Source organism: Haliotis rufescens, unplaced genomic scaffold (assembly GCF_023055435.1).
Source record: "Haliotis rufescens isolate VD_foot unplaced genomic scaffold, xgHalRufe1.0.p SCAF_3, whole genome shotgun sequence".
Classification (NCBI taxonomy): Eukaryota; Metazoa; Mollusca; class Gastropoda; order Lepetellida; family Haliotidae; genus Haliotis; species Haliotis rufescens.
The window spans coordinates 66,978,450-67,005,959 of NW_025964001.1; the positions used below are offsets into that span (position 1 = coordinate 66,978,450).

Sequence of the window (27,510 nt, forward strand, 5' to 3'; positions counted from 1 at the left end):
TAATTATAAGACATATATCATAACAAACAAATTTGAAGGAAATGACTTAATGTAACAAATACATGTACGGTTACATTTGTAACTGAATTCAGAAATCTTATTAATCCTCGCAAACATCCTCGCCTCCAGCTCAGGCTGTCCGTTATACTCTGATTTTAGATCTAAAATATATTCCTTAATATGGACCCAATATTGAACACCTTTTTAATGTTTTAGCCTCATATATTAGAACCTTGCATGGTTCAATTAATAACAAAAACAGTGAATATAATTAGATCTACATATATAATCGATTTCTGAATGACAAATTGATTTCAGTGTAGACTAACTGTGATTTCGTTTTGATGTTTTAAATAGTTTTCATTTTGGGTTTTTTCACTGTGCATTATATAAATTATCAAACACTTCGATCGTTGACAAATGTATTTAGTAATAATTACTTTGTTTTGCATCTTTAGTAAGAAATAGAAAATGTAAAAGAAAAATCTTGTCTAAGAGAAAAGTGAATGCGTTCTTGTGGTTCTTTTTTCACAATTTTAAATTGTGTAAGTTTCCTCCAAGCTGTAGTTTAGCTAGGCCAAAAGAAATAAGGAGAGACATAATAACCGAAAACCATTAATATTAAAGATTGCGTTAGTTATATTTTCGAAGTTCAATACCAAGAATATATAACAAATAATTCCATTACTTTCATTCACCAACGTTCATTATCTATTTCAAACTTTCCCCATTGTAGAATGGGATGAAATTGAAAACTGTACTGGAAATAAACTATCACGAATGTACATACCTAGGTGTAAAATACACTTCTAAAGTTGTATTTATAAAACAATATGAAAGAAAAAGTTGTATTTCAAGGACTGACTATACAAGTATATTTTGAGCAAAGGTCTAAGTGAGGCAGCCAAGCTCGAAATACATGCTGAGACGAGGATGTATATTTTCTAGTGGACATAGTGAAACAAATCTGTTCAGAGTTTTGAGCACATGAACTGTATATACACTGTAATTCATATTTTCTCTTTTACTTGATCTAGATATTACTTATAATTGTACGGCAAAACAATAATATTGCCTTCTTTCACCTGTGAAAGTTATCGTTTCCTTGTATTAAACATAGCCTATTCTGTGCTTTTTGAGCTTTCAAATTCAAGTATTAAAATTGTCTAATTACATCTCGTTTAAACATCTCGTTAACAGCACATCATAACACCCGAAATATAATTAAGCTGTCTGTGTGATTGCACATCGAAGCAATATGCTTGTATGACAAGCAGCGCCAAAGTTACGAGTGATCGAAAATAGGTTTGTTTTACAGATTTCAAACCATGAAATCGTTTCAACGATTTTGATGGAATCTACATATACTTACTCTTGGGTGTTAGTACGTTATAATCTTGTTAATTATTAAGACATAATAATGATGTCAGATCTTGAGCGATGTCAATTTGAGTATTGTTAGGGCTGTTTCGCGATCTTTCACATTTTGTCCTTTGGAAATGTCCATGTCAATTTCCCCGAAATTGTTTTTATCACTAATGATAGAGCACGGACAGAGAAACCTCCATGGACGTAATCGGGATTTCTTCAAAATATAAATTCCAAACTGTCATTCTTATTGTAACATTCTCTTTGACAGTCTGCGTACGAACTAATCACGACCACTTCCGTCAATTTTGTTTTGATGTGAAAAACGGTGACAATTTCATCGGGAATTTATATCGGTACTGACCAGTTATGACCGAGGACCAATTATCGCCAGCTCCCCGTTATAGCGCGCACGTGATCGCATCTCATTTTACTTTTGCTCGTTCTTATTAGAAGAGAGAAATATTTATCCGAAAATAACGAGAAATGGACTCTTGTCAGGAAATAATTTTAAAAAACACCATTATCACCTTGCTGAAATACAACTTTAGAAAAGATGCGTGGGCTGTGCCAAGTGAGTATTTCATGCAAAAATCAAACAACACGATGACGCACTTCCAGTTCTGTCCTTGCTTTCTATCTGTCTTCCCAAAATACCATTCTGAAACCTATTTGGGTAAAACATGCATGATACTGGACACCAATCCGCCATGTTTGTTTGATGCTACTAATAAAGAAGACCAAATTTGGAGAATATTGTGTTTTGTCAGTTTGCAGACGACAAATTGATAATGGTATCTTATTCATTTTCATGAAAAAAAATTGAGTGCGATACCCGAGATACTAAGACATGCAATTTGTATAACTAAAGCGATGCGCGTGATCACGTGGTACGTGCTGTTAAGACGATGGCGATAACTGGTACAGTAAGTCGACGGGAACGTTATAACAGAAATCACAAAAATAGTTGTATATGAATTACTGGACAATTAGATGTCAAACAAGAGCGCTTACTTGACTTTACTTGCCACATTCGGGTGCTTCCATATTACGATTAATGTAGTAAAGTAGGAACCTTACAATACCGGCACTATTATCGATGGCTAGGCAGTGCATACAGGCCAGTAGAAATATTGAAACACCTAGACATTTTTGATAACAGACAAATTTTATGTTAAAATGAATCTTATACATATTCTGTCACACCATACGAAACCCAACCAAAATCAGCCTCTGGCAAATATATTTTTAACCATTGTATTTATCGGGAGTTAAACACATAATGGTGATTATTTGCCATATTTGTTAAACAAATACAGATTATGATGATAGAAAATGGAATTGGGATTAATTGACAAGGTGATGTGTGACAAGGCCTTACTTAGTCTTACTTAGTCTCCCTTTAAACATACTTACATCAACTGTCAAATTGTTGGTCTTATTCATTCCTACTTGAATGTTTGCAGCAACTTTATGAATGAAGTAAATATTTAGAAACAGCAAAAGTTCCATTCAAACAGGAGCTACAATATTATAGAGACCAACTCATTATATTGAAGAAAATGATTCTGTTTTGAAAATCACCGCTTCCTCTAAGTGATGCGTCTCAACAGGATATGAATAAGAAAAAACCCAGCTCATAATAGTTGGAGGTGGCATACCAACACATACTACTAATAATAGGATTTATTTGGCCCATCTCAACTGGATCTGAAACATTAAGGGCATAACATTAAACTAGGAGGTGGCGCTTCACACCCAGAGATAAAACATTTGCGAACATCACACTATACTAGGAAGTGGTGCATCTCAACTGGAACTTAAATATTGGAGACCAGCCCAGTATATGAACTAGTGCCACACACCTGGAGCTAAAGTATTGGAGACCAGTCCATTATATGAACTTGTGCCTCACACCTGGAGCTAAAGTGTTAGAGACCAGTCCATTATATGAACTTGTGCCACACTCCTGGAGCTAAAGTATTAGAGACCAGCCCATTATATGAACTAGTGCCACACACCTGGAGCTAAAGTATTAGAGACCAGCCCAGTATATGAACTGGTGCCACACACCTGGAGCTAAAGTGTTAGAGACCAGCCCATTATATGAACTAGTGCCACACACATGGATCTAAAGTATTAGAGACCAACCCATTATATGAACTAGTGCCACACACCTGGATCTAAAGTGTTAGAGACCAGCCCATTATATGAATTAGTGCCACACACCTGGATCTAAAGTATTGGAGACCAGCCCATTATATGACCTAGTGCCACACACCTGGAGCTAAAGTATTAGAGACCAGCCCATTATATGAACTTGTGCCACACACCTGGTGCTAGAGTATTAGAGACCAGCCCATTATATGAACTAGTGTCACACACCTGGATCTAAAGTGTTAGAGACCAGCCCATTATATGAACTAGTGTCACACACCTGGATCTAAAGTGTTCGAGACCAGCCCATTATATGAACTAGTGCCACACACCTGAAGCTAAAGTGTTAGAGACCAGCGCATTATATGACCTAGTGCCACACACCTGGAGCTAAAGTATTAGAGACCAGCCCATTATATGAACTAGTGTCACACACCTGGATCTAAAGTATCAGAGACCAGCCCATTATATGAACTAGTGCCACACACCTGGATCTAAAGTGTTAGAGACCAGCCCATTATATGAACTAGTGTCACACACCTGGATCTAAAGTGTTCGAGACCAGCCCATTATATGAACTAGTGTCACACACCTGGATCTAAAGTGTTAGAGACCAGCGCATTATTTGAACTAGTGCCACACACCTGGAGCTAAAGTATATGAGACCATCGCATTATAGGAAGTGGCGCGTGACACCTGTAGCTGAAACGTTGGGATGAACTCATTACATGAAGTGAGGCGTCACAACAGGAGCTGAAACATTAGAGACTAACTCATTTTTGATAAAAGCGGGAAAAAACCTCGACAAGCCTCGGAGTTTCCCCTCTTTTCCCCCACAACTCGTGTTGATATATTTGATATCATAAGACACTCGGGTGAGATTCTCTATAAATGAGTTGGCGCGTCTCAACTGGAGCTGAAACATTAGAGACCACGGTCTAGATTTACGAAGCAATCTTTTATACGATTAATCTTAACAACTTACGTCCCTTGCAGAGAACTCATTTGTGTTAGAGATAACTGTTACCATGACTACCCGAACACAAATAGCACTCGTGTGCAATGCAAAGTGAGTGAGTATTGTTTTACGCCGCTTTAAGCAATAAACCAGCAATATCACGGCCGGGGACACCAGAAAATGGCTTCACACATTGTACCCATATCGGGAATCGAACCCGGGTCTTCGGCGTGACGAACGAATGCTGTGCTATGCAAAGACACACACAAATTAACTCAATAAATGTTATAATCAATAAGTGTAGTGTACCACATTATAATTGTCAGAATTAAAATAATAAGCCAAAAGATACTTCTCTATTTTCCCTTCTAACAATCCTCTCGCGAGAGAGAAGAGCTTTGTGTAAACACATCGCGTACAAAGTCAAGGACGAAAGTAATTAAGGGACGTTATTTTAAATGACAATGACGAGACGTATGATCGAATAGTAGACGATCAGCATTTAAGATGCGTGTTCAGGTCTGATTTTACGTGATGTATGCTGGGTCAGAATCACAATGCTGCTTGTATTTGTGTTTATGTCAAAAGTCAAGTTTATTGAGAAATCACAAACCTTATACCTGGAAACACTCAAAACAAAAATTGTTCAGGAAGCAGCGCACCCGCGAGCGAGTTACAACGACAATGTAAGTTTCTTTTGTTATTTACATATCCAACATATTTCACGAATAAACAAAGGACTTTGCTTTTTGTATTCAGATGGTGTAATTCTTTTTAAATCTATCTAGATCCATAATTCTCATCAAAATTTGAAAGTGTCACTTTCGTTCACAAGGGAGATAACTTAGGAATTGTCAAGTGTGTAAAATCAGTTCCAGAACGTAGTTCGATGACGCTTGGCTTGTCTGAAAATCTCCAAAATACGATACGAAAATATGTGCTTAACTATTGTTCTCAAAATATCAATAAATTGCTATATTTAATGAAATACATCTATGTCGTTAATCACCTGTTTTTAAAGAATGCAATTATTCAATTGACAATATTTAATCACTTGTCAAATATTTGTCGTTCAGTAATACAGATAACCAAGGTGTTGTTTTGAAAACGAAACCAAACACAATAACATTTGCTGGTAAAAAACATTAAATATACTCTTTATACAAATATACTAGTACTATACGCATATTTGATCACATGTATTTCCTTGTTAAATCAATGAGATTAGCTGCCCCTCAGTTATCAATGATGTCACGGTCATTACTGTAGCCTGCCGACACCTTCCGTTTTAATCCTTCCCAAATTATCGAAAAGGTATGTTGTTTCACACTTCCTCAGCATGGACTCGGATAGAAATATATTGTAAGTCATCGACTCCTTAGTTATGTCGCGATTAAGAACATTTCTAACGTGATATCTTCGATGCGTTCTTCGTGTTTTTTTAAAGTGTCAATTTTGAATCACTCAATTTAATAAAATGAAATGTAAATCTTTGAACGTAAAGCAGATTATTTGTTTGAAAAATATCTATGGCAAAGTATGCCGCCATCTTGGATGAAGATAACATAAACTTACGACAGGTATGGGGCTATTTTAGATTTATGACAATCTTACGATATCTTAGGGCTACGATAGTTTCGAAAATAGGCTACGATAGCCTACGATTTCCTTACGATAACTCCTACGCTAATTTTAGGGCTATGATCGTTTCGCAAAAAATCTAGCTCATTATTATAGAAGTAATGCGTCTTAGCTGGAACTAAAAAAGATACACTCATCTTAATAAAAAAAATGGGGCGCCTCAACAGATACTTACACATTAAAAGACCAATTAATTTCAATAACCATAAAATTGGAAAACGATAATGTCTGTATCTGCTTCGTCTAAGGGATCTACATGGATCTCAACTTGAGCTTAAACACTTCAATTACAACTCATTTTAATAGGAAGTGGCGCGTCTTAAATGGAACTAATACATTAAAAGACTCGTTATTGTGTGAAGTGGGATGTCATACCAGGTGTTCGCGAAAAGGTGAGCGTATCCTGCACCACCGGTGGCACCCGTCACAAACACATGTAAAGGCAAGTTCATTGTTCACCTGAAACAACTCGGGAACATACCCAATGCAGCCACCATACCCGCCGCCATTGCCGGTGTCCCGGTATAAACTCTCCCCCGTACAAATTCTCCCCCCGGAGATTTTATACCGGTACAGATTCTCCCCCGGAGAATCTGTTCTGAAATAAAATCTCCCCCGGGCGGATATGTTTCGCGCCCCCCTCAGTATAAAGTCTCCCCCCTGATTATTCGGTTTGTTGCAATGTCTTTAAGTACTATATTCTTTAAATAGTTATCTTTAATGTAAGGAGGGTAACTTTAAAAAATAGATTATGAAATATGGTCATTATGAGTTGATATTTCAGCATATTTTATTTGGTAACTGTACCTTCCATCCTAAAATAATTATAAGACATATATCATAACAAACAAATTTGAAGGAAATGACTTAATGTAACAAATACATGTACGGTTACATTTGTAACTGAATTCAGAAATCTTATTAATCCTCGCAAACATCCTCGCCTCCAGCTCAGGCTGTCCGTTATACTCTGATTTTAGATCTAAAATATATTCCTTAATACAGGCTACGATATGAAAATGGTATCAGTGTAATATCAGTGGCTAGAATATCATGGTGCAAGCAGGTTTCTGTTAAACATACAACATCATAACTATCTAATTCAGCACTGATAAAATCTACTTTGTCTTTAAGACTGCGTACGTTTAGATATATAATCTTTAAATCTGGACTATGCAAAGGTCATGGATTCGGATGGATATCACCGCAGCATAAGAGAAAAAGTAAAACTAAGAATGATAATCGGAAATTATATAAGCAAAGTAACCCAAAATATAGAGAAATGTGTATCATCTTCCCGAAATGATTAGCATGTAGAATAGATTCAAAAACACCCACTATCAGCCTGTATTGAACAACATCAACCGGCATCGACAAAGCAAAGTGATCATGTAATTGTTACAATCGGGCTGGTGGTGAATCTGAGAAGGGATTCATACGTTATATACAACTTAAAAAAAGTATGATTATGAAAAACGAAAGGGAAAGTGCCACAAACCAGGCTTTTGAAATGCTATACAAAAACTATGCTTAAAAGTTTACAGAGTTTGTTGTTTCTAATACAGTTTTTGTTGTCTGTATACATTTTTTTAATATACCAGTTTGAGTCTACATGTGAACACAATCGATGGTTGAAATGTAAGTCTAAGAACAAAACATGAACTTATTCTCAAGAACTCTGATGTATAAAGTTACCTTCATCTTTGATTGACTGATGTATTTTCAATCTTTATTCAGCACTGAAGAGGCCACAGGCCTATAGTACGAAGCATTAAGTTTATGAATAATCAGCATCGATTTTGACTCCATAAAGTGTCTTAAAGTATTCAACAAGTATCAGGGGTCATTTAAACTTGCAAAATGATTGACATTCCCCCCATGATAGAGCGAGGATTGGGCTGTTTTCCCACCCGATTGATTGATATTACAACATTCACATGGTTTAGAACGGTACAATGAAGGGTAAAGCATGCAAATTACACTAATACACGATATTTCATAAGAAAACATCATATCTCCGTTAAAACATATAACCAATATTTATGAGTCTACATATTTATATAAGACTTTATCACTGTATCCAATTCCAAAATTTTAGATATAAACTTTCGGACTGTTCAGTTCAAAATTCTTCAACCTTTAATACATCACAGGATTTGTAGCTAGACTGTGTGTTTTCTTTGATGAGAATGTTTCTCACCGACCTTAGCGTGTAGGTGTGTGATATCCTGGGCAGGAAATGACAGTGTTTTGACATTAATTAACGTGTTGGACATCCCTAATTAACCTTTACTAATTCATGTTAAACCAACACAGGATGTTTTCTGGAAGTGGACAATCGCGAATGCCATAGGGCTGACATGACACGTGTTAATAACTGTCCTAAAACTTCTAAAGTTACTAAACAATCTTTATACCTAACGACTAGCATATAAACTAAACATCGTCTCTATCAGAAGCCAGCTAAACAACCAAACAATCAAATTTCAAAAACAAACCAAATTCTTAGGACTTATTTTCGATGAACATCTCACCTGGGATGCTCACATCCAAAACCTAACAACTTAATGCAGTAAAGACCTAAACACCCTAAGATGCCTAACTGGCTCTAACTGGGGAGTTTGAATACTATTCCTGTTGTTGTTTTCTGAGTTAAGGGAGAAGCCGAATTTTTCAGCCCATTGTTGTATTTTATTTAGAGATTTTTGGAGTAAATTTTGGGCCATTTTAATGCTTTTAATGCTTTTAGTGCGGATCATCCGCGAATTTTGATGTGTTTAGTTTAGGGGATAGGCCATCGAATAGATCGTTTATCATTATATTGAAGAGGGTGGGGCTGAGGATACTGCCCTGGGGAGTGCCATTTTCTAGGGGACATTGGTCCGATAGTGTTTGGTCTATACCCACGGTTATTTTACGATTGTTTAGGAAGTCCTGGATGTAGTTTATTATCTGACCTTTGAGTCCTATTTTTTAAAGTTTTTGTATTAGCCCGTCGTGCAATACCATGTCGAAAGCTTTAGAGAAGTCTAAGAAGATGCCTGTGGTATATTGTTTATTTAGTTGACCTCTCTTAATATCTTGCTCTAGTCGGGCGAGGTTATCTAGGGTTGAGCGGCCAGGAGTGAAACCGCTTTGATCTGGGTTTAGTGCCTCAAATACAATCACACTGCCTCCCAATGCACATACCCTAAAACTAAATGTAAAAGATGCGCACAAACAGACTGCCCAGGCACATGCACACCCTGGTGCATCCACTGCAAATCCATCCAACACACTTCACTTTCAAACCAATGCCCACACAGACACACACTCACTCAGCAGGCCAACAAACACATAAACATAGACACGGCCAAAATCCAAACAAGAAAATTTGCTACACCCGCATCAAAACCACTCCTCCCTACACCACACCCAAACACCATCCCACAAACAAACTCCACACCCATAACCGACAGCTCTGTCTGGGCCCCCTACCGAAAAACCGCACCCACCTCACACACACAAGCAGCCACTCAACCAACCACGAACCCTCCCACATCTCAACATAGCCAAAACATCAACCCCCGCATGCAAAACAAACCACAAAACGACCGCCACAACACGACCCTCATCCAAGCACCCTACAGCCCACATGGCAACAACACTCTCCCACAAGCAAGCACAACAACAAAACACAAACACTAAGAAATCCACAGCTACACCCATCCCGCAAATACCTACACAACCCTCCACATCACATGCCTCCCCTATGGAAACTCAAACAGCTAAACCTAATCTAACCGATGACGAAGATTTCCTCCACTACTGAGAAAACAATAGACACTACTCCAACTAAAACAAACCAAACTTCCCTCTCAGCCCCAAAAAGGAAGAAAAAACTAAACCGCAAAACTCCCCAACCAGCTAACACCCAAAACCTAAATAACCTCACCTTACTCCTAGTATACATGCATAGTCAAAACTCACCATAAGCTAGCATGAAATCCTTCCACAAAGTAGCTTTCAATCTAAAATTAACCCATCTTCCCTTCTTCCTCTTTAACCTCCATCTAAAAGAAGTCACCGAATAAAATAAAAACTAAAAACTAAATCACCAATCACCCGAACCCAATAATGGAAGGACTAAATATTTTTCAGTGGAACGCCAACGGACTCACCTCCCACGGCCATGAACTAAAAACTAAATTTAAACTAAATAAAGGCCCTCACATTGCTTGTATCCAGGAAACCAAATTCTCAAAAAAATCCAAATTCACACTACCTAACTACAACTCAGTTAGAACTGACAGAGCTAAACCAAAAACAAGAGTGAGTGAGTTAAAGCTTTACGTCACATCGTCAATATTTCAGCCATATCGTGACCCCAAAACAAGAAGAGCCGCAGGAGGACTAATCATATTTATCAGGGAAGATATAAATTACGAAGAAATAAAAATAGACACGCCAAACCTAGAAACCAACGGCATTAAAATCACATTATATAACCGAAAAATAAACATCATAAATATATACCACTGGGCGGAACAAAAAGTCCAACCTGAGGATCTAAACCAACTATTCAAAATAAGCGATAAATCTACTATATTCCTAGGAGACTTTAACGCTCACCATCCTACATGGAGCATAGATGATAAAATAGATAATCATGGCAAATTAATTTCCGAATGGATAGAAACAAACGACCTAGTACTCCTAAATAACAACCAACCCACGAGGTACGATAAGATAAACCAAAAAATGTCGGCTATCGACCTAACCATATGCACCGCAGATCTAGCTCAAAGTACTCAATGGGAAGTGCACGACGTCCCGCTAGGTAGTGACCACTTCCCCATAAACATAACCATAGGAAATACAAACGTACCAATCCAAACAGAAAACCAAGAACCAATATTCCATTGCAATAAAGCTAACTGGGACCAATTCCAAGATATCTGCAACGAAGCTAACTTAAACGAAATAGAAAATAATGATCCAGAAACCTATTGTAGAAACCTAACAGACTGTATAATAAACGCAGCCAAAACCTCTATCCCCTTCAAAACACCTAAGACAGGCTAGGCAAACCCACGGTACCATGGTGGAATGAGGAAATAGAACAGACTAGACGAAAACGTAAATCAGCCTTCAATAAAGCAAAACGCGACTACAAACATCTAAACATAGCCCACGAACTAAACCACCAGGTTCAAAAACTAGTCCAACTAGCCAAAAGTAGAGACTGGAAAAAATTCTGCGAAGGTATAAATAACCGTACAGATGCCAGAACGGTCTGGCGCAAAATCCACGCCGTTAGAGGCTTAAAACGACATAAAAAAACCCTAACATTAACAACTCAACCAACCCCGCCCAAAAAGCAAATAATCTCGCCAACCACTTTTCGGCCGTTAGCAGTAACACCAACTTCAGCCAAAAATTCCAAGATAAACTTAAAACAAAAAAACAAACCCACAAAAGAACCAAACAATAACAATCTAGAAATAAAGGAGGAGCTCCTCTACGTAATCCAAAACAGGAAAAAGGGCACAGCCCCAGGATTAGACCTAACTTCTTACCAAATAATTAAAAATCTCCAGCTAAAACTACTCCAGGCACTACTCAAACTATACAATCTCAGCTACCTAAACGGACAGGTTCCTACTCCCTGGAAACAGGCCCTAGTCATACAAATCCCTAAACCTAATAAACCAGCTAATCAAGCTAACTCATATAGACCAATATCCCTAACTTCAAACTTATGCAAAGTAATGGAATCAATGTCTAAAAATAGATTACAACAGTACCTAACCCAAAATAATATCAACTATTGAACTGCATGGCAAGTATTTATAAAACGACCGGGGGAGGAAATATTCTGGGGGGAGATTTTATTTCGTAGGGTGGGGGAGAGTTTATTTCGAGAGGGGCGGAACTGTACCGGTATAAATTCGCCGGGGGGAGATTTTATTCTGGGGGCGAATATATTTCGTGACACCGGCGCCAGTCGAGCCCCGACGTTCATTCAGTTTGGACCACACTCTATGAAGGTTCAGACTTCAATGAACTCACACAAAGTGTAAGTCTATTCTTAAGTAATCCATGAGGGTAAGAATTGGAACCTTTCTCAACACATTACTTATATTATCTGACCTATTATCTACCCCCGCCAACTCTAAAACTCTTAAACTTAGAAAGAGGATCAAAACATTAATATAAAAGAGCATCTAATTTCAAAATTTCAAAATTTATATTCCAAATTGTAAATCTATATGGACATAAATCCCTTCACACTAAAAGTATTACAAAATGGCCCATTTAGACAGAACAATCTCAAGAATTCACAGAGCCATTGCAGACCTAAACTCTAAACAACGAAACACCAGTGATCAATGTACAAACTGCAAAACAACCGATGACCTTGACAACTGATCTTTATATCACGATCGGTAACAAACTTCTGTTCGAGGTGTATACATCAAAATATGAAAACAATCTAGCTTTACTCTTCTGGCCATTTAATGCATCGACAGTATTCTCGGCAATTTCAAATTTCATTATAATAAACAGCAAATAATTTAGATAAATCGTTGACAAAACAAAATTCAAAACAAACAAATTGCCATATATATTGAATCTAAATTCGTGTTTTGTTCATTTTTGTATGAATGTAGATGCCGGTCAATGGGTGCAGGGGTTTAGCAAAGTCTCACCTTGTGAAGATTTGTTGATAAAAATTCCTAAGGAAAAAGTGACACTTAACCTCACCCCTCCCTATTTGTACTGGCACTAAGTTTGCTAAACTCGTTTTTATTGCAATTGATATTAAGTTTTATTGATATTAAACCAACAGTTTGCAGGTTTCACAAAGAAAACAGCATATATTGATATTACTACACCTTTCATAGCGGAGCTGGACAAGATAGAACTGCAATGAATGGTTCAAACGGTAATTTCGCAGCAAATACTCTGTATGTTGACTAATGTGTGGAGGCGTTGGACACAATTCTCCTTGTGAAAATTTATTAAAAAAATAATTCGGTGTGTGTATAGTGTGCTCGCGCGGGTTCGAGTCCCGACATGGGTACAATGTGTGAAGCCCTTTTTTTGGTGTCCCCTGCTAAAAGCGGCGTACTCATTAATTCATAATCTAAAAAATACTGATGAATAATATACCGCTTGACCCAGTTTAGAAATGGTATATTAACGCTGCATCGTTGTGTTGAGGAGGGTATTATGACGGCAACGAAACTGTTTTCTCTTGTTTACATCACTGGTGTTGTATGGAGAAACCAAGTTAAAACGTTCGGGGCTTGTACCCAAGTTGGGTAAAATGTGTGAAACCCATCTTTTGTCTTCAAGTCGTACTGCGGTATAGGCATATAATATAATATATAATTATATATTTATATAATTATAATTGTGTAATTGGTCAAGTTGAAAACACCAACGACATAGGTGTAAGAACATAAACAGAATTTAGAATCAATACGTTTTATGTACATGCTGTATTCTTACATTAAATAATATGCTTCATTCATTGACAACATGGGACAATCTCCCCCACCCCCCTCAAAATACACGCACGCACACACGCGCACACACGCGCGCGCACGCACACACACACAGAGTGGCAGAGATGAGAAACGCTCTTACCGGCCTTTTGCCCTGGTGCCGTTTTGTATCGAATATAACATCACATCATCTGCGAATCGTTACAGCCACAGCGATTATTCGTTTACATAATTATATGTTCACCAACAGATTGTTTAATTACATATTGCTGCACTTACCATGTCGTTCTTTTCAACGTCCTCTTCAGAGGGAAAACATACGGCAGGGCAGAAAATCAAGCCGAAAAATGTCTCTTGGTGAAAAGTCTTCATAGGGCACATGACATACCAAAGTTTTAAACGCAGCGTTCAAAGTAGCGCGTGAATGATATAAACATGAAAAATAGGGGTCTAAGCCCATTGTATTCTCGATTTTAAATGAATTCTAAACAACTTGTTGAAATTAATTTAACATGCACCGGTGCATTTGATAAAGTAAGCGTCGTCTGCTTCGATCAATAGAGTTTGGATGACGCGCTGGAAAATCTCGTGCAACGGAAGTGTTTCCCGATTGGCTAAACTCGTAACCATGACATCGCGTGACTATTCTGGTGAACACCTGCATGAAATATACAACACTTCTAACCTGATTTGACATTTGTTTATATAAATAATCTTAACCGACCAAGTCATTAGCGGTGAGGTTTGTCCAGCGAGGTTAAAGCGTTGACTCGTCACACCAATGCACCACATGGGTACACCATGTAGAGCCGATTTGGTCGCTCCTGTCCGTTGATTTTGTTCAAAATTTCGCAAATGATTTTGTAATAATATATGGTAATTTTTAGCGGTATTCATCATAATAGAATGGAGATGTAATACAGTGAATGGTCTACCATGTCTTGCCAAGTGCCTTAACATTTTAATGCATTTTAATCATAATGATGATTATGAAAAAAAAGTTTATCAAAGAATTTTGAACAATATTTATCATTTAACTAAAGCATTTATCCATGACATAAGCTTATGACATAAAAACATGTATGTCATACCCCAATGACATAAGTATGCAAATTAGATATGCAAATTAGATAACCGGAAGTGGGACTTTTTTCGCCGGTGCACGTGAGTAGGTGTTTACAAACAACATGGATACCTTTGATGTTGGAGACATTATTTCAATTATTCTGTAAAAGTCTGTTCAAGTATTTTGTTTAAAATAATCCGAGGAACTCTTTTTCTCAGCGAAGGAATATGCCATAAAGGAGTTAAGAGGTTAGATAACCGGAAGAGCGATCGGTTTGATTTGAAACTATATGTTATAAGTGAAGTTACACCAGAGATATAATCAGATTACACAGAATCGTTGTTGTTACCGTTATTAAAGTTTCAATTATTCTGCAAAAGTCTGTTCAAGTATTTTGTTTAAAATAATCCGAGGAACCTTTTTTCTCAGCGAATTGTTTATTTTGGTTTACATGGCTATGGAAAACATGTATCACTACGCACGATCTATACGTGATCTATACGGAAGCAAAAATGTGAAAATGATAAATAGAATTCATCACTCGTGTTTTTTAATATGGGAAATATCAACCTCGTCCCGTTAATCGGTATTTGCCTCGCCAAAGGCTCGGCAAATACCGATTAACTAAGACTCGGTTGATATTTCCCATATTAAAAAACACTCGTGATGAATCCTCTATGTATAAAGTACCACACGAGTAAAAACGTATTAACTGAGGGTCAAAGGAGAGTTTACCGAGTTTTGTATTTTTATGTAATGGAGAATAATGGAAAGAACTGTTACTAAATTTGACTATGTCTATTTAACCATCACCCATTCCTGCAACAGTTTGTGACTACTGAATAGTAATCTGTGGCTGAATAATTTTGTGTAAAAATATATTGGTTCGATGAAGACTAGGGTAGGAAATGAACTTGCAACAACATGACCCCTAACACGTTTGAAACGTTGTCAATTTATGCCGAAAAGCGCAAATTCATTTATTTTCAAGATAAGATATCGAAAATTTCGTTGATGGGTATCTTTGATATCTTATCTTTCAAGAATCCAATGGTTCAGAGGACAATGGGGGGGGGGGGGGGGGGGGGTCGATACCCCACATGGATACAACCCGTCCTTGTCGTGAAAGGCGACTATGCTTGTCGTAAGAGGCGACTAACGGGATCGGGTTGTCAGGCTCGCTGACTTGGTTGATGCATGTCATATCCCAATTGGGTGGACCCGTGAAGCTCTGTAAAGAATCGAGTCTGGAGCAGACAATCCAGTGATTGGCACCATGACCATCGATCTACGCAATTGGGATACGCTGACATGCCTATCCCGTTAGTCGCCTTTTATCAGCTCTTGAATTCCCCAAGAACCTCAATCCAGAGAATTTGACATTTTAATTTTTCTCACCCTATCGACACAGCCTGTGTTTATACCGCTGTTTATAACAAATCCAAGGTCTACATTAGTTTATCGGTAGTCGCCAGCATAGTGGACCAGACAAACCAGTGATTGATGTTGCTACAACGTCACAAGGCGTTGGAGTTCGATGACACACAATGAACCAAGACACCGAGTCTGTCTACAGAACTGTCTCTACAACAGTGTAAAGGATAAATGCAGCGGAATATCCTTGTGTAATGAACAATGTTATTTATTGCAGACAACACGGGACAAGAGTTCTAACGTACTGGCGCAACCTAACATTATTAATTACGTCGTCATCACTGGTCAACGATCCTAGTTTGAACAACAGAACACGTCATAAACATTTTTTAAGAACTATTTCGAATTCAGATCAATTGAACCAGATTTTTTTCCGTTAAGATATTCGGCAGTGTCAAATAACTAAATTGTAACTGTGACGCTATTGTTACTGTATGTCATTTGATCATTTTGGATACTCGAGCTTACCATTTGATATTCTGGGTGGGGAGTGGGTGGGGGTAGGGTGGGCAGGAATTTTATGGAAGTACAAATTGTCCCTGAAAATGCTTGAAAAAAAAGAAGCTTCATGCTTTTGAAAAAACAACGAAATTGTCTGCCACAATAATACAATACTGAAAAATGTTGGGGTTTTTTTTAAAAAAAAGAGTATTAAATTCATAGTTTTAATTTTTTTAAATCTGGTTTTGCAGTTGTAGATGAAACAATATCTAGTCTCCAAACTAAATCCCCCACTTTCTCCACCCCCACCCCATCCCCATCCCCAAGAACGTCAAACGGTCGGTCCCTTGTGTCAAGGCCGGTCCTTTGTCTGTTTTGCACTGGTGTTTTATGTTGTGCCGTTGAGATAGTTCAGTGAAACACGTTCATGTCCACGTGGATAATTCATTACTTTAGACACTACCGAAGATGACCGTCTGTACGTTCACATAGCCACGTGATAATATGTACAATTATGTGACCGACGATCTGTGATAAGGACAGTGGCACTGATTCAAGATGACTAAAAGGCCACAGGTCCTTCTGGTTGCTGCCTTCCTGGCTTATTTGCAATGTGCCCGGGGAATATTTTACGCTCAACCGGAACAGATCCACCTGTCTTATGGCCGTAAGTGTGTGGAATATCAGGCCTTCACATATGCAGCCTTGTAGCATCATTGGTGCCTCTCATGGCATGTTTTCAAAATTGACAATCAATCGACATATGAATCAAAGGATTTGCAATGCTTTCCAAGCTAAATAATTCTTCTTGAAGTCCCTTTAGGCCGGACTGCCTCCGTGGTCTAGTGGTAGAGCGTCCGCCCGGAGAGCGGAAGGTCCGGGGTTCGATCCCCGGCCGCGTCATTCCAAAAGACGTTATTAGATGGTTCTTGTTGTTACCCTGTCTGTCGCTCGGCATTAAGGGGCTAAAACAAGGACTGGTCGGCTCGGAGTCAGTATACTGTGTCTGAGTGGGGTATTTATATTAAACTTCGACATGGTATCTCAGTGGGCTAGCACTATAAATCGGCATCAGTCCGGACTAGAACAAGCAGCCACACAAACATACACACATACATACGCGTCGCTATATAAGTGCAATAATCTTGGACGCGACGTTAAACCCCATTTCACCTCACCTCACCTCTTTAGACCGTGTTTGTTATAGGTGGCCGTCTTCGGTGATCGTCATCTAGAACACCCATATTTGACCGTGTACGTTTAAGTTGACCAGTCTTCGATGATCGTGACGTACAATACCAATAATATGACCTTGTGCGTTGTAGGTGACCCGTCTACGATTAACGTGACCGAGAACACCCATCACGGACCTTGTATATTGTAGGAGACCGCCTTCGATGATCGTGAGAAAGAACACCAATGTCTTACCATGTACGTTTAAGTCGCCGATGATCGTGATCTGGAACAACCAGTGTGCGTTGTAGATGCCCCGATTTCGATGATCGTGACCTAGGAGACCAAATATTGACCTTGTATATTGCAGGTGACCGCCTTCGATGATCGTGATCTAGAACACCGCTGGTTGACCTTGTTTGTTGTAGGTGACCGCCTTTAATGACCGTGATCTAGAACACCAATACGTGACCTTTTATGTTACAGCTGACCGTCTTCGATGGGCGTGATCTAGAACACCAATACGTGACCTTTTATGTTACAGCTGACCGTATTCGATGGGCGTGATCTAGAACACCAACACTTGACCTTGTATGTTACAGGGGATCCGTCTTCGATGGGCGTGATCTAGAACGCCAATACTTGACCTTGTATGTTACAGGTGACCCGTCTTCGATGGTCGTGATCTTGAACGCCAATACTTGACCTTGTATGTTACAGGGGATCCGTCTTCGATGGGCGTGATCTAGAACACCAATACTTGACCTTGTATGTTACAGGGGATCCGTCTTCGATGGTCGTGATCTAGAACACCAATACTTGACCTTGTATGTTACAGGTGACCCGTCTTCGATGGGCGTGATCTAGAACACCAATACTTGACCTTGTATGTTACAGCTGACCGTCTTCGATGGTCGTGATCTAGAACACCAATACTTGACCTTGTATGTTACAGCTGACCGTCTTCGATGGTCGTGATCTAGAACACCAATACTTGACCTTGTATGTTACAGGTGACCCGTCTTCGATGGGCGTGATCTAGAACACCAATACTTGACCTTGTATGTTACAGCTGACCGTCTTCGATGGTCGTGATCTAGAACACCAATACTTGACCTTGTATGTTACAGGTGACCGTCTTCGATGGGCGTGATCTAGAGCACCAATACTTGACCTTGTATGTTACAGCTGACCGTATTCGATGGGCGTGATCTAGAACACCAATACTTGACCTTGTATGTTACAGGGGATCCGTCTTCGATGGTCGTGATCTAGAACACCAATACTTGACCTTGTATGTTACAGGTGACCCGTTTTCGATGGTCGTGATCTAGAACACCAATACTTGACCTTGTATGTTACAGCTGACCGTTTTCGATGGTCGTGATCTAGAACACCAATACTTGACCTTGTATGTTACAGCTGACCGTATTCGATGGTCGTGATCTAGAACACCAATATTTGACCTTGTATGTTACAGGTGACCCGTCTTCGATGGTCGTGATCTAGAACACCAATACTTGACCTTGTATGTTACAGCTGACCGTCTTCGATGGTCGTGATCTTGAACACCAGTACTTGACCTTGTATGTTACAGGGGACCCGTCTTCGATGGTCGTGATCTAGAACACCAATACTTGACCTTGTATGTTACAGGGGATCCGTCTTCGATGGTCGTGATCTAGAACACCAATACTTGACCTTGTATGTTACAGGGGATCCGTCTTCGATGGTCGTGATCTAGAACACCAATACTTGACCTTGTATGTTACAGGTGACCCGTCTTCGATGGTCGTGATCTAGAACACCAATACTTGACCTTGTATGTTACAGGTGACCCGTCTTCGATGGTCGTGATCTTGAACACCAATACTTGACCTTGTATGTTACAGCTGACCGTCTTCGATGGTCGTGATCTTGAACACCAGTACTTGACCTTGTATGTTACAGCTGACCGTCTTCGATGGTCGTGATCTTGAACACCAGTACTTGACCTTGTATGTTACAGGGGACCCGTCTTCGATGGTCGTGATCTTGAACACCAATACTTGACCTTGTATGTTACAGCTGACCGTCTTCGATTGTCGTGATCTTGAACACCAGTACTTGACCTTGTATGTTACAGGGGACCCGTCTTCGATGGTCGTGATCTAGAACACCAATACTTGACCTTGTATGTTACAGCTGACCGTCTTCGATGGTCGTGATCTTGAACACCAGTACTTGACCTTGTATGTTACAGGTGACCCGTCTTCGATGGTCGTGATCTTGAACACCAATACTTGACCTTGTATGTTACAGCTGACCGTCTTCGATGGTCGTGATCTTGAACACCAGTACTTGACCTTGTATGTTACAGGGGACCCGTCTTCGATGGTCGTGATCTAGAACACCAATACTTGACCTTGTATGTTACAGGTGACCGTCTTCGATGGTCGTGATCTAGAACACCAATACTTGACCTTGTATGTTACAGGGGATCCGTCTTCGATGGTCGTGATCTAGAACACCAATACTTGACCTTGTATGTTACAGGTGACCCGTCTTCGATGGTCGTGATCTAGAACACCAATACTTGACCTTGTATGTTACAGCTGACCGTCTTCGATGGGCGTGATCTAGAACACCAATACTTGACCTTGTATGTTACAGGTGACCCGTCTTCGATGGTCGTGATCTAGAACACCAATACTTGACCTTGTATGTTACAGGGGACCCGTCTTCGATGATCGTGACGTGGAACACCATCAATGACACGAAGATCTCAGCTGTGAAATATGGTTCCAGTCCTCTGGCCATCAACCAGCAGGTCACCGGCTACAGCACCCATTTTGTGGATGGGGGGACGGAGCACAGGGCCCAGTACATACACAGAGTTGTCATCACTGGGCTTACTCCCGGACAGAAATACTGTAAGTATGTGTAGAGAGTTACGATCACTTGGCTTACTCCCGGACAGAAATACTGTAAGTATTTGTAGATAGTTACGATCATGCCTTACTCCGGGACAGAAATACTGTAAGTATTTGTAGGGAGATACGATCACTGGTCTTACTCCTGGACAGAATACTGTAAGTATTTGTAGGGAGACACGATCACTGGTCTTACTCCCGAACAGAATACTGTAAGTATTTGTAGGGAGATACGATCACTGGTCTTACTCCTGGACAAACATACTGTATGTATATACAGATGTCCACACTCACTGTGCCTACTCACGGACATATACTCCTGGCATATGTTGAGATTCACGGTCACTTGAACCACCCCTGAACAGAAACACTGTGAGTATACTATGTAGAGATTAAGTAAGGTCGTGGCCACCAGTTTGAGTAAAGGGCTAAGCCAAACTCCTGCTTATCTTCATGTGACGTGAAGCAGAATCACGTCTTCCTGTCCCGTGTTGTCTTAAAGAACCGCACCACACCGTGTCATGAAAGTGGTAACACTACTTAAGGTCTTCAGCAGCCCATGCTTGCAGTTAAAGGCGACTATGCTTGTCGTAAGAGGCGACTAACGGGATCGGTTGGTCAGGCTTGACTTGTTTGATGCATGTCATCGTATCCCAATTGCAAAGATCGATGCTCATGATATCAATCGCTTGATTGTCTGGTCCAAACTCGATTATTTACGAATATAGATGTGGAATATTGCGTAGTGCGACGTTTAACAACAAGCAAACAAAAACAAAACTTATAAAACCAGTTCAATGAACTTGACGCGGAACGAAGCGTGTTTGAACAAACCACTCAGCTACAGAATACTACAAACACACACTTCGGCGCCATGTACTGGTTTTATTAACTGTCTTATCAGCAAGCGTGTTGTCGCAGAAGAGATTGGGATTGTATTTTAGCTTTAAGTGATAAGGCTTTATCAGTATTTTGTTTGACCGGATTTTCTTGCGAAATCTTGACGTCAGCTGTGTGTTACTCAGAAGATAGGGGCACGAGTGGCCCAGTCGTCTAAGGCGCCGCGATTCGCTGTGCAGAGTTGCGTCCCTTTGGCACGGCAGAAACCTATAACTGTTGGTTCGAATCCCGGTTCGCCCCGATTATGTTTCTAGGTTTGTCAGCACCATACCCGTGCTCGTGGGTTTCACCGAAGTGGTAAACGTCTGAGACCTGCATCACATCGGGCTTTCCTCCCACATTAAGCTTACACGCCGCGATATAATTGGAATACTGTTAAAAGCGGTGTTAAACCTAATTCACTCACTCACTCAGTAGATAGTATACTTGTTATGTCCTCTCGGGTTAGTGGCAATGAGCGAACCTTTGGTCACGTATATCACAAATCGCCATAGGGACGACGAATTTAAGTCAGCGAATTTACAGCTAAAGCACCGTGGATTGTAGGCAGCATTATTACAGCTCCAATACGGTGACCTGTAGTCAGCAATAGTACAGCTGTATCACTGTGGACTGTAGTCAGCAATACTACAGCTGTAGTACTGTGGCCTGTTGTCATCAATATTACAGCTGTAGCACGGTGCTTGTAGTCAGAAATGTTACAGTTGTAGTACCGTGGCCTGTAGTCAGCAATGTTACAGCTTTAGTCAGCAATACTACAGCTGTAGTCAGAAATATTACAGCTATAGTACTGTGGACTGTAGTCAGCAATACTACAGCTGTATCACTTTGGACTGAATACTACAGTTGTATCACTGTGGACTGAATACTACAGCTGTATCACTGTGGACTGAATACTACAGCTGTATCACTGTGGACTGAATACTACAGCTGTATCACTGTGGACTGAATACTACAGCTATATCAATGTGGATGTAGTCAGTAATAATACAGCTTTATCACTACTACTACTACTACTACTACTACTACTACTACTACTAATGATAATAATAATAATAATAATTATTATTATTCACTCGATTCATTCGATGTCATTGAGTAAAAACAAGTAATTCACGTATTAGGACTAGAACCACTGTGGCAGTTATAGTCACGGTGTCTGTCTTCCTCCCCCAGTCTACCACTGCGGCAGCGACTATGGGTGGAGCGACCCCTTCTTCTTCACGACCATGCCCGAGGGGACCGACTGGAGCCCCCGCATCGTCATGTTCGGGGACCTGGGAAACGTCAACGCCCAGTCCCTGCCCCGGCTCCAGTCCGAGGTGGACATGTACGACGCAGTCCTTCACATAGGTGAGTACGTAAAACACTATTCAGTTACCACCGCGTTTAACTGTATCTCACAGCGTGGCATCGTGATGTTTGAGGTAAATACAGACTGGAGCAGTTCATAGACATTGACAACTTTCTAGAAACCCACGAATATGAGTATTGCGTTGACAAGGGGGACAACACTGGGATTCGAACCCACGGCAAGCCGGTCCGAGCTCGGTTCAAACGGGATCACACCTGTCCGTCTTTTAGCACCCGTATGCCTTCACGCATCCGTACGCTTGTATACGTTTACGCTTATCCACTTATTAACACGTATCCACACGTACAGTCTGTAGTCCATGTTGCAGACGTGCATTGAGGGAATTTCGGAGGGTTCAAAATATAATGTGACGTCACAACAGGTGCTATTCCATCAGCATCCCCAAAATTGGTCTTGAGTCGAAAAAACCCCGGGTGTGGGACACGTATCTAAAATAAGGACATGGGTAGATACCCGAATGTATTTGGCGATACGGTTAAAAAATACGGATAGGGCTAAATGGCCCATTAGACCATCGGGCTAGTATCACTCCTGGAGGCCGATCTTCTTGTTCCGATCACTGCGCAAATAATTCGTACCTAGTTTTTTCGAAGGTATTATGTCGGACGATATGATGATTATCTTTTGAAAGACAGGTGATTGAGAAAATACCGAGATTGCGATATTCGATCAAATCGCAACATCCTGTGATTCTTTGCTGAAATTTGGTGTGTGTTTTTTGTTTTGTTCTTTTGCAGTACTGGTCATATGTAGTTGAGCAATTTACATTTAGTCTTTTCCCACTTTTCAGGTGATTTTGCGTACGACATGGATAAAGTAAGTCAGAAAATTAACGTTTTCAGCTTATTTTATGAATTATTACAAAATTATGAGTCTCAGAGTGGAAGGGTATGGTTTGACGTCGCGTTCAGCAATATCACAGCAATATCACAGCAATATCAGAGCAATATTCCGGCAATATCACAGCAATATCACAGCAATACCATAGCAATATCACAGCAACACCACAGCAATATCACTGCAATATCACAGCAATATCACAGCAACACCACAGCAATATTCCAGCAATATCACAGCAATATCACAACAATATCACAGCAATATCACCGCAACACCACAGCAATATTCCAACAATATCATTGAAATATCACAGCAATGTCACAGCAATGTCACAGCAATGTCACAGCAATACCATAGCAATATCACAGCAATATCACAGCAATATCACAGCATTATTAGAACGAGATTTAGCAATAATAATAATACCGAAGCTCTACTATATTTCTCGTGTACTTTTAACATTCGACAGCCTTACCGCCTTACTATTCCAGAATCAAAGCACCGTCGGTGACGCCTTCATGCGGCAGATTCAGCCAATAGCTGCTTACCTCCCTTACATGACCTGCCCCGGCAACCACGAGAACAGCTAGTCAGTGTACCGTCACATACAACGCCCTCTGTCTAAACCGACATCCGTGAGATAAGGACTAAGGAGATGTCGGTTTAGACAGAGGTCGGTTTACAGAACATTTATACATTGCCAAAACGATTTGTCGGTTTGACGGAATGATATGTAATGTTAAAGTGAGTGAGTGAGCGATGATTTACGCCGCTTTAAGCCATAATCCAGAAATATCGCGACGGGGGACACTACACATCCAAGATTATTATCCAATCGCGTCCAAGATTATTGCACTTATATAGCGACGTGCATGCACGCGTGTGTGGCTGCTTGTACTAGTCCGGACTAATGCCGATTTATACTGCTAGCCCACTGAGATACCATGCCACAGTTTAACATAAGTACCCCACTCAGACACAGTTTTCTGACTCCGAGCCGACCAGTCCTTGTTTTAGCCCCTTAATGCCGAGCGCCAGGCGGGGAAACAACAAGTTCCATCTTTTAACGTCTTTTGGCACGTCGCGGCCGGAGATTGAACCCCGACCTTCCGCTGTACCACAAGAGGCGGTCTTATCTGATGTTAGCTGGTCGTTATATTACGGAGGAAGGAATGGGGCTATTGCTAGAACCACGCTTTCGCTGAGCATGACATCCTCGATTATCAGGTGTGATATCATCACCATATGATATCATAATAAATACCTCGGACCCAATCGCCACCATAGTATCGAAACTGACGTCACAACCACTCTTTCTGTTACCATCCACAGAATTTCTCTCGCCCAGGACAGTACAAGATTGAACTGCTCATTTGAGCGTCGAGCCTTTCGAATCCATCTTAGCTCGGCAAGGGTGGAAACTGGACTTTTAAAGTCAGTTAACTTCCTTGCCTCGGGAAGAAGTTCGAATCGGGCTGAAAACAATTCTATAGTGGCAAATTCGTCCAGGGTGTCATAATAGAATGAATAGCTCATACACTGGATAATCGAGGGTGTGGTCATGCGTACAAGCCACACATGTTTGTCAAGGTCAAGGTGAGTTGTGTCATGCTGGAACAGAGCGGGGGAATATGCGAGCGTTTGCGCGCGTAATACAATCCTTCATATATGATATTTACGAAACGGAATTAAGGTAATGATTTCTTTATCATGTAATGCCATTATTAAATGTTGTATTCCAAAAACATATTCTCATTCACACAATGAATGACGTAGCATTAGAGACCCCCATACTGTTTTTGTGTGAGTGAGTGAGTGAGTGAGGTTTTACGCCGCTTTAAACAATATTCCAACAATATCACGGCCAAGAAATGGGCTTCACACATTGTACCCATGTCGGAATGGAACCCGGGTTTTCGGCGTGACGAGCGAACGCTTTAACCACTAGGCTACCCGACCGCCCCAGTTTTCGTGTGAAATTCATCATGTAGTACAAATGTTTCAGCGACGCATTAGGCCTCCCCTAACTATATTGGGAATGTTAGTCACCAGTTTATTGAGAGAGAAGCATGGTATTTATGTATGAAACTTGTTGTTGTTAGGCGACGTCATTTGCATAAACCAGTGGTTGAAGTTGTGAGCATTTTCGTCGGTACGAGGACACGTCATATAAACAGGAGCAGGGAAAATGTTTATCAGTGAGTGAGTGAGAGAGTGAGTGAGTATGGTTTTGCGCCGCTTTTAGCAATATTCCAGCAATATCACTGCGGGGGACACCAGAAATGGGCTTCACACATTGTACCTATGTCGGGAATCGAACCCAGGTCTTCGGCGTGACGAGCGAACGCTTTAACCACCAGGCTACCCGACCGCCCCGAATGTTTATCGGGAGTTTCCGAGATATGGTTTCAAATATCTATCCTGAGGTTTCTAACGCTATGTTCCAGCAACTTCTCCAACTACAAGAACAGATTCACCATGCCCTTTGATGAACAGTCAGACAGGATGTTCTTCAGGTAAGCAATGCGCCATACAGCACAGCCATGTCGGAAGGAAACAAGAATTATAACATTATGTGAAGGATAAAGCGCTCCTCCTCTTTTATGGTCGAGGAAGTCCGAGGCAAGGAGGTATCGGTAATGTAAGACCGAGGAACCGATTGCCGAGGCTTACATAACCGAGGCTTACAAAACTTAAGTGAAGTTGCAGGTTCCTGTCATCCATACTGAAAAAGTTTCACATCTTGCCTTCGATTTTAGAACATTGTACGTCCAAATTCCATCTGCTACTCAAATCAGCAGGTCTTACTAATAAAAAGTAAAACCTCATACCAGGTCTTACTAGTAAAAACTAAAACCTCATACCAGATCTTACTAGTAAAACGTAAAACCCATACTAGGTCTTACTAGTAAAAACTGAAACCTCATACTAGATCTTACTAGTAAAAAGTAAAACCTCATACCAGGTCTTACTAGTAAAAACTAAAACCTCATACCAGATCTTACTAGTAAAACGTAAAACCCATACTAGGTCTTACTAGTAAAACGTAAAACCTCATACCAGATCTTACTAGTAAAAAGTAAAACCTCATACCCGGGATGAGTAACCCCCCCCCCCCCCCACCAAGAGGTTATTACAATAAAATAGGCAAAAGTGGCAGTAGGTTCACAGGTTGTGTGAAGAGTCGTTGGATATGATAGGAACGTATTTAAATTTAACTGGTATGCTTTTATTTTCATGGTATTCTCATTCAAATGCTGAGTAGAAAATTGTAGAAAACTGATTTGCCAATTTTTCGAACTTCTGTAGATTTTGCAAAATGACCCAAGATGATTTGTTAATTGTTCAGTACGATATCATACTGTATCGTACAGTGGTAAAGCCAGGTTCTCTCAACCCTTAAGGTTGAGGCTTTAATTACATCTTTCCTCCTCAGTGCGAGGCGTTCATCAGCTGTGTTTCTATATTTTCCAGTTTCGACATGGGGCCCGCCCACATCATCTCCTTCTCCACCGAGTACTACTTCTACGTCAACTACGGCATCTCTCAGCTCGTCCGGCAGTACGAGTGGCTGGAGCAGGATCTCAAGGTGGGAATAGCATAGTAGTGCCCTTCACCTTCTAGACACGTCCTTCACCTCCACCTAGACATGACCTTACCTCCACTTGAACACGTCCTTCACCTCCACTTAGGCGTGTCCTTCACTTCACTTGGAGATGTCCTTCACTTGAACACGTCCTTCACCTTCACTT

General features: G+C 40.3%; 1 protein-coding gene across 4 annotated transcripts in view; it reads left to right on the forward strand.

Moving 5' to 3' along the window:
* Positions 1–27,510, forward strand: part of LOC124151501 (acid phosphatase type 7-like) — a 41,958-nt gene that overhangs the window by 9,201 nt on the left and 5,247 nt on the right. For 2 of the 4 annotated variants that reach the window (XM_048403320.1, XM_048403319.1), the window contains exons 1-7: positions 17,086–17,225; positions 20,443–20,643; positions 22,720–22,896; positions 23,709–23,734; positions 24,250–24,347; positions 26,206–26,274; positions 27,233–27,347. In XM_048403320.1, coding sequence (XP_048259277.1) covers positions 17,117–17,225; positions 20,443–20,643; positions 22,720–22,896; positions 23,709–23,734; positions 24,250–24,347; positions 26,206–26,274; positions 27,233–27,347 — 795 coding nt within the window. In that variant the 5' untranslated portion in view covers positions 17,086–17,116. Of the gene's footprint in view, positions 1–17,085; positions 17,226–20,442; positions 20,644–20,679; positions 20,698–22,719; positions 22,897–23,708; positions 23,735–24,249; positions 24,348–26,205; positions 26,275–27,232; positions 27,348–27,510 lie in introns of those variants that run through there. The other 2 variants (XM_048403321.1, XM_046524009.2) reach the window with 2 other exon arrangements.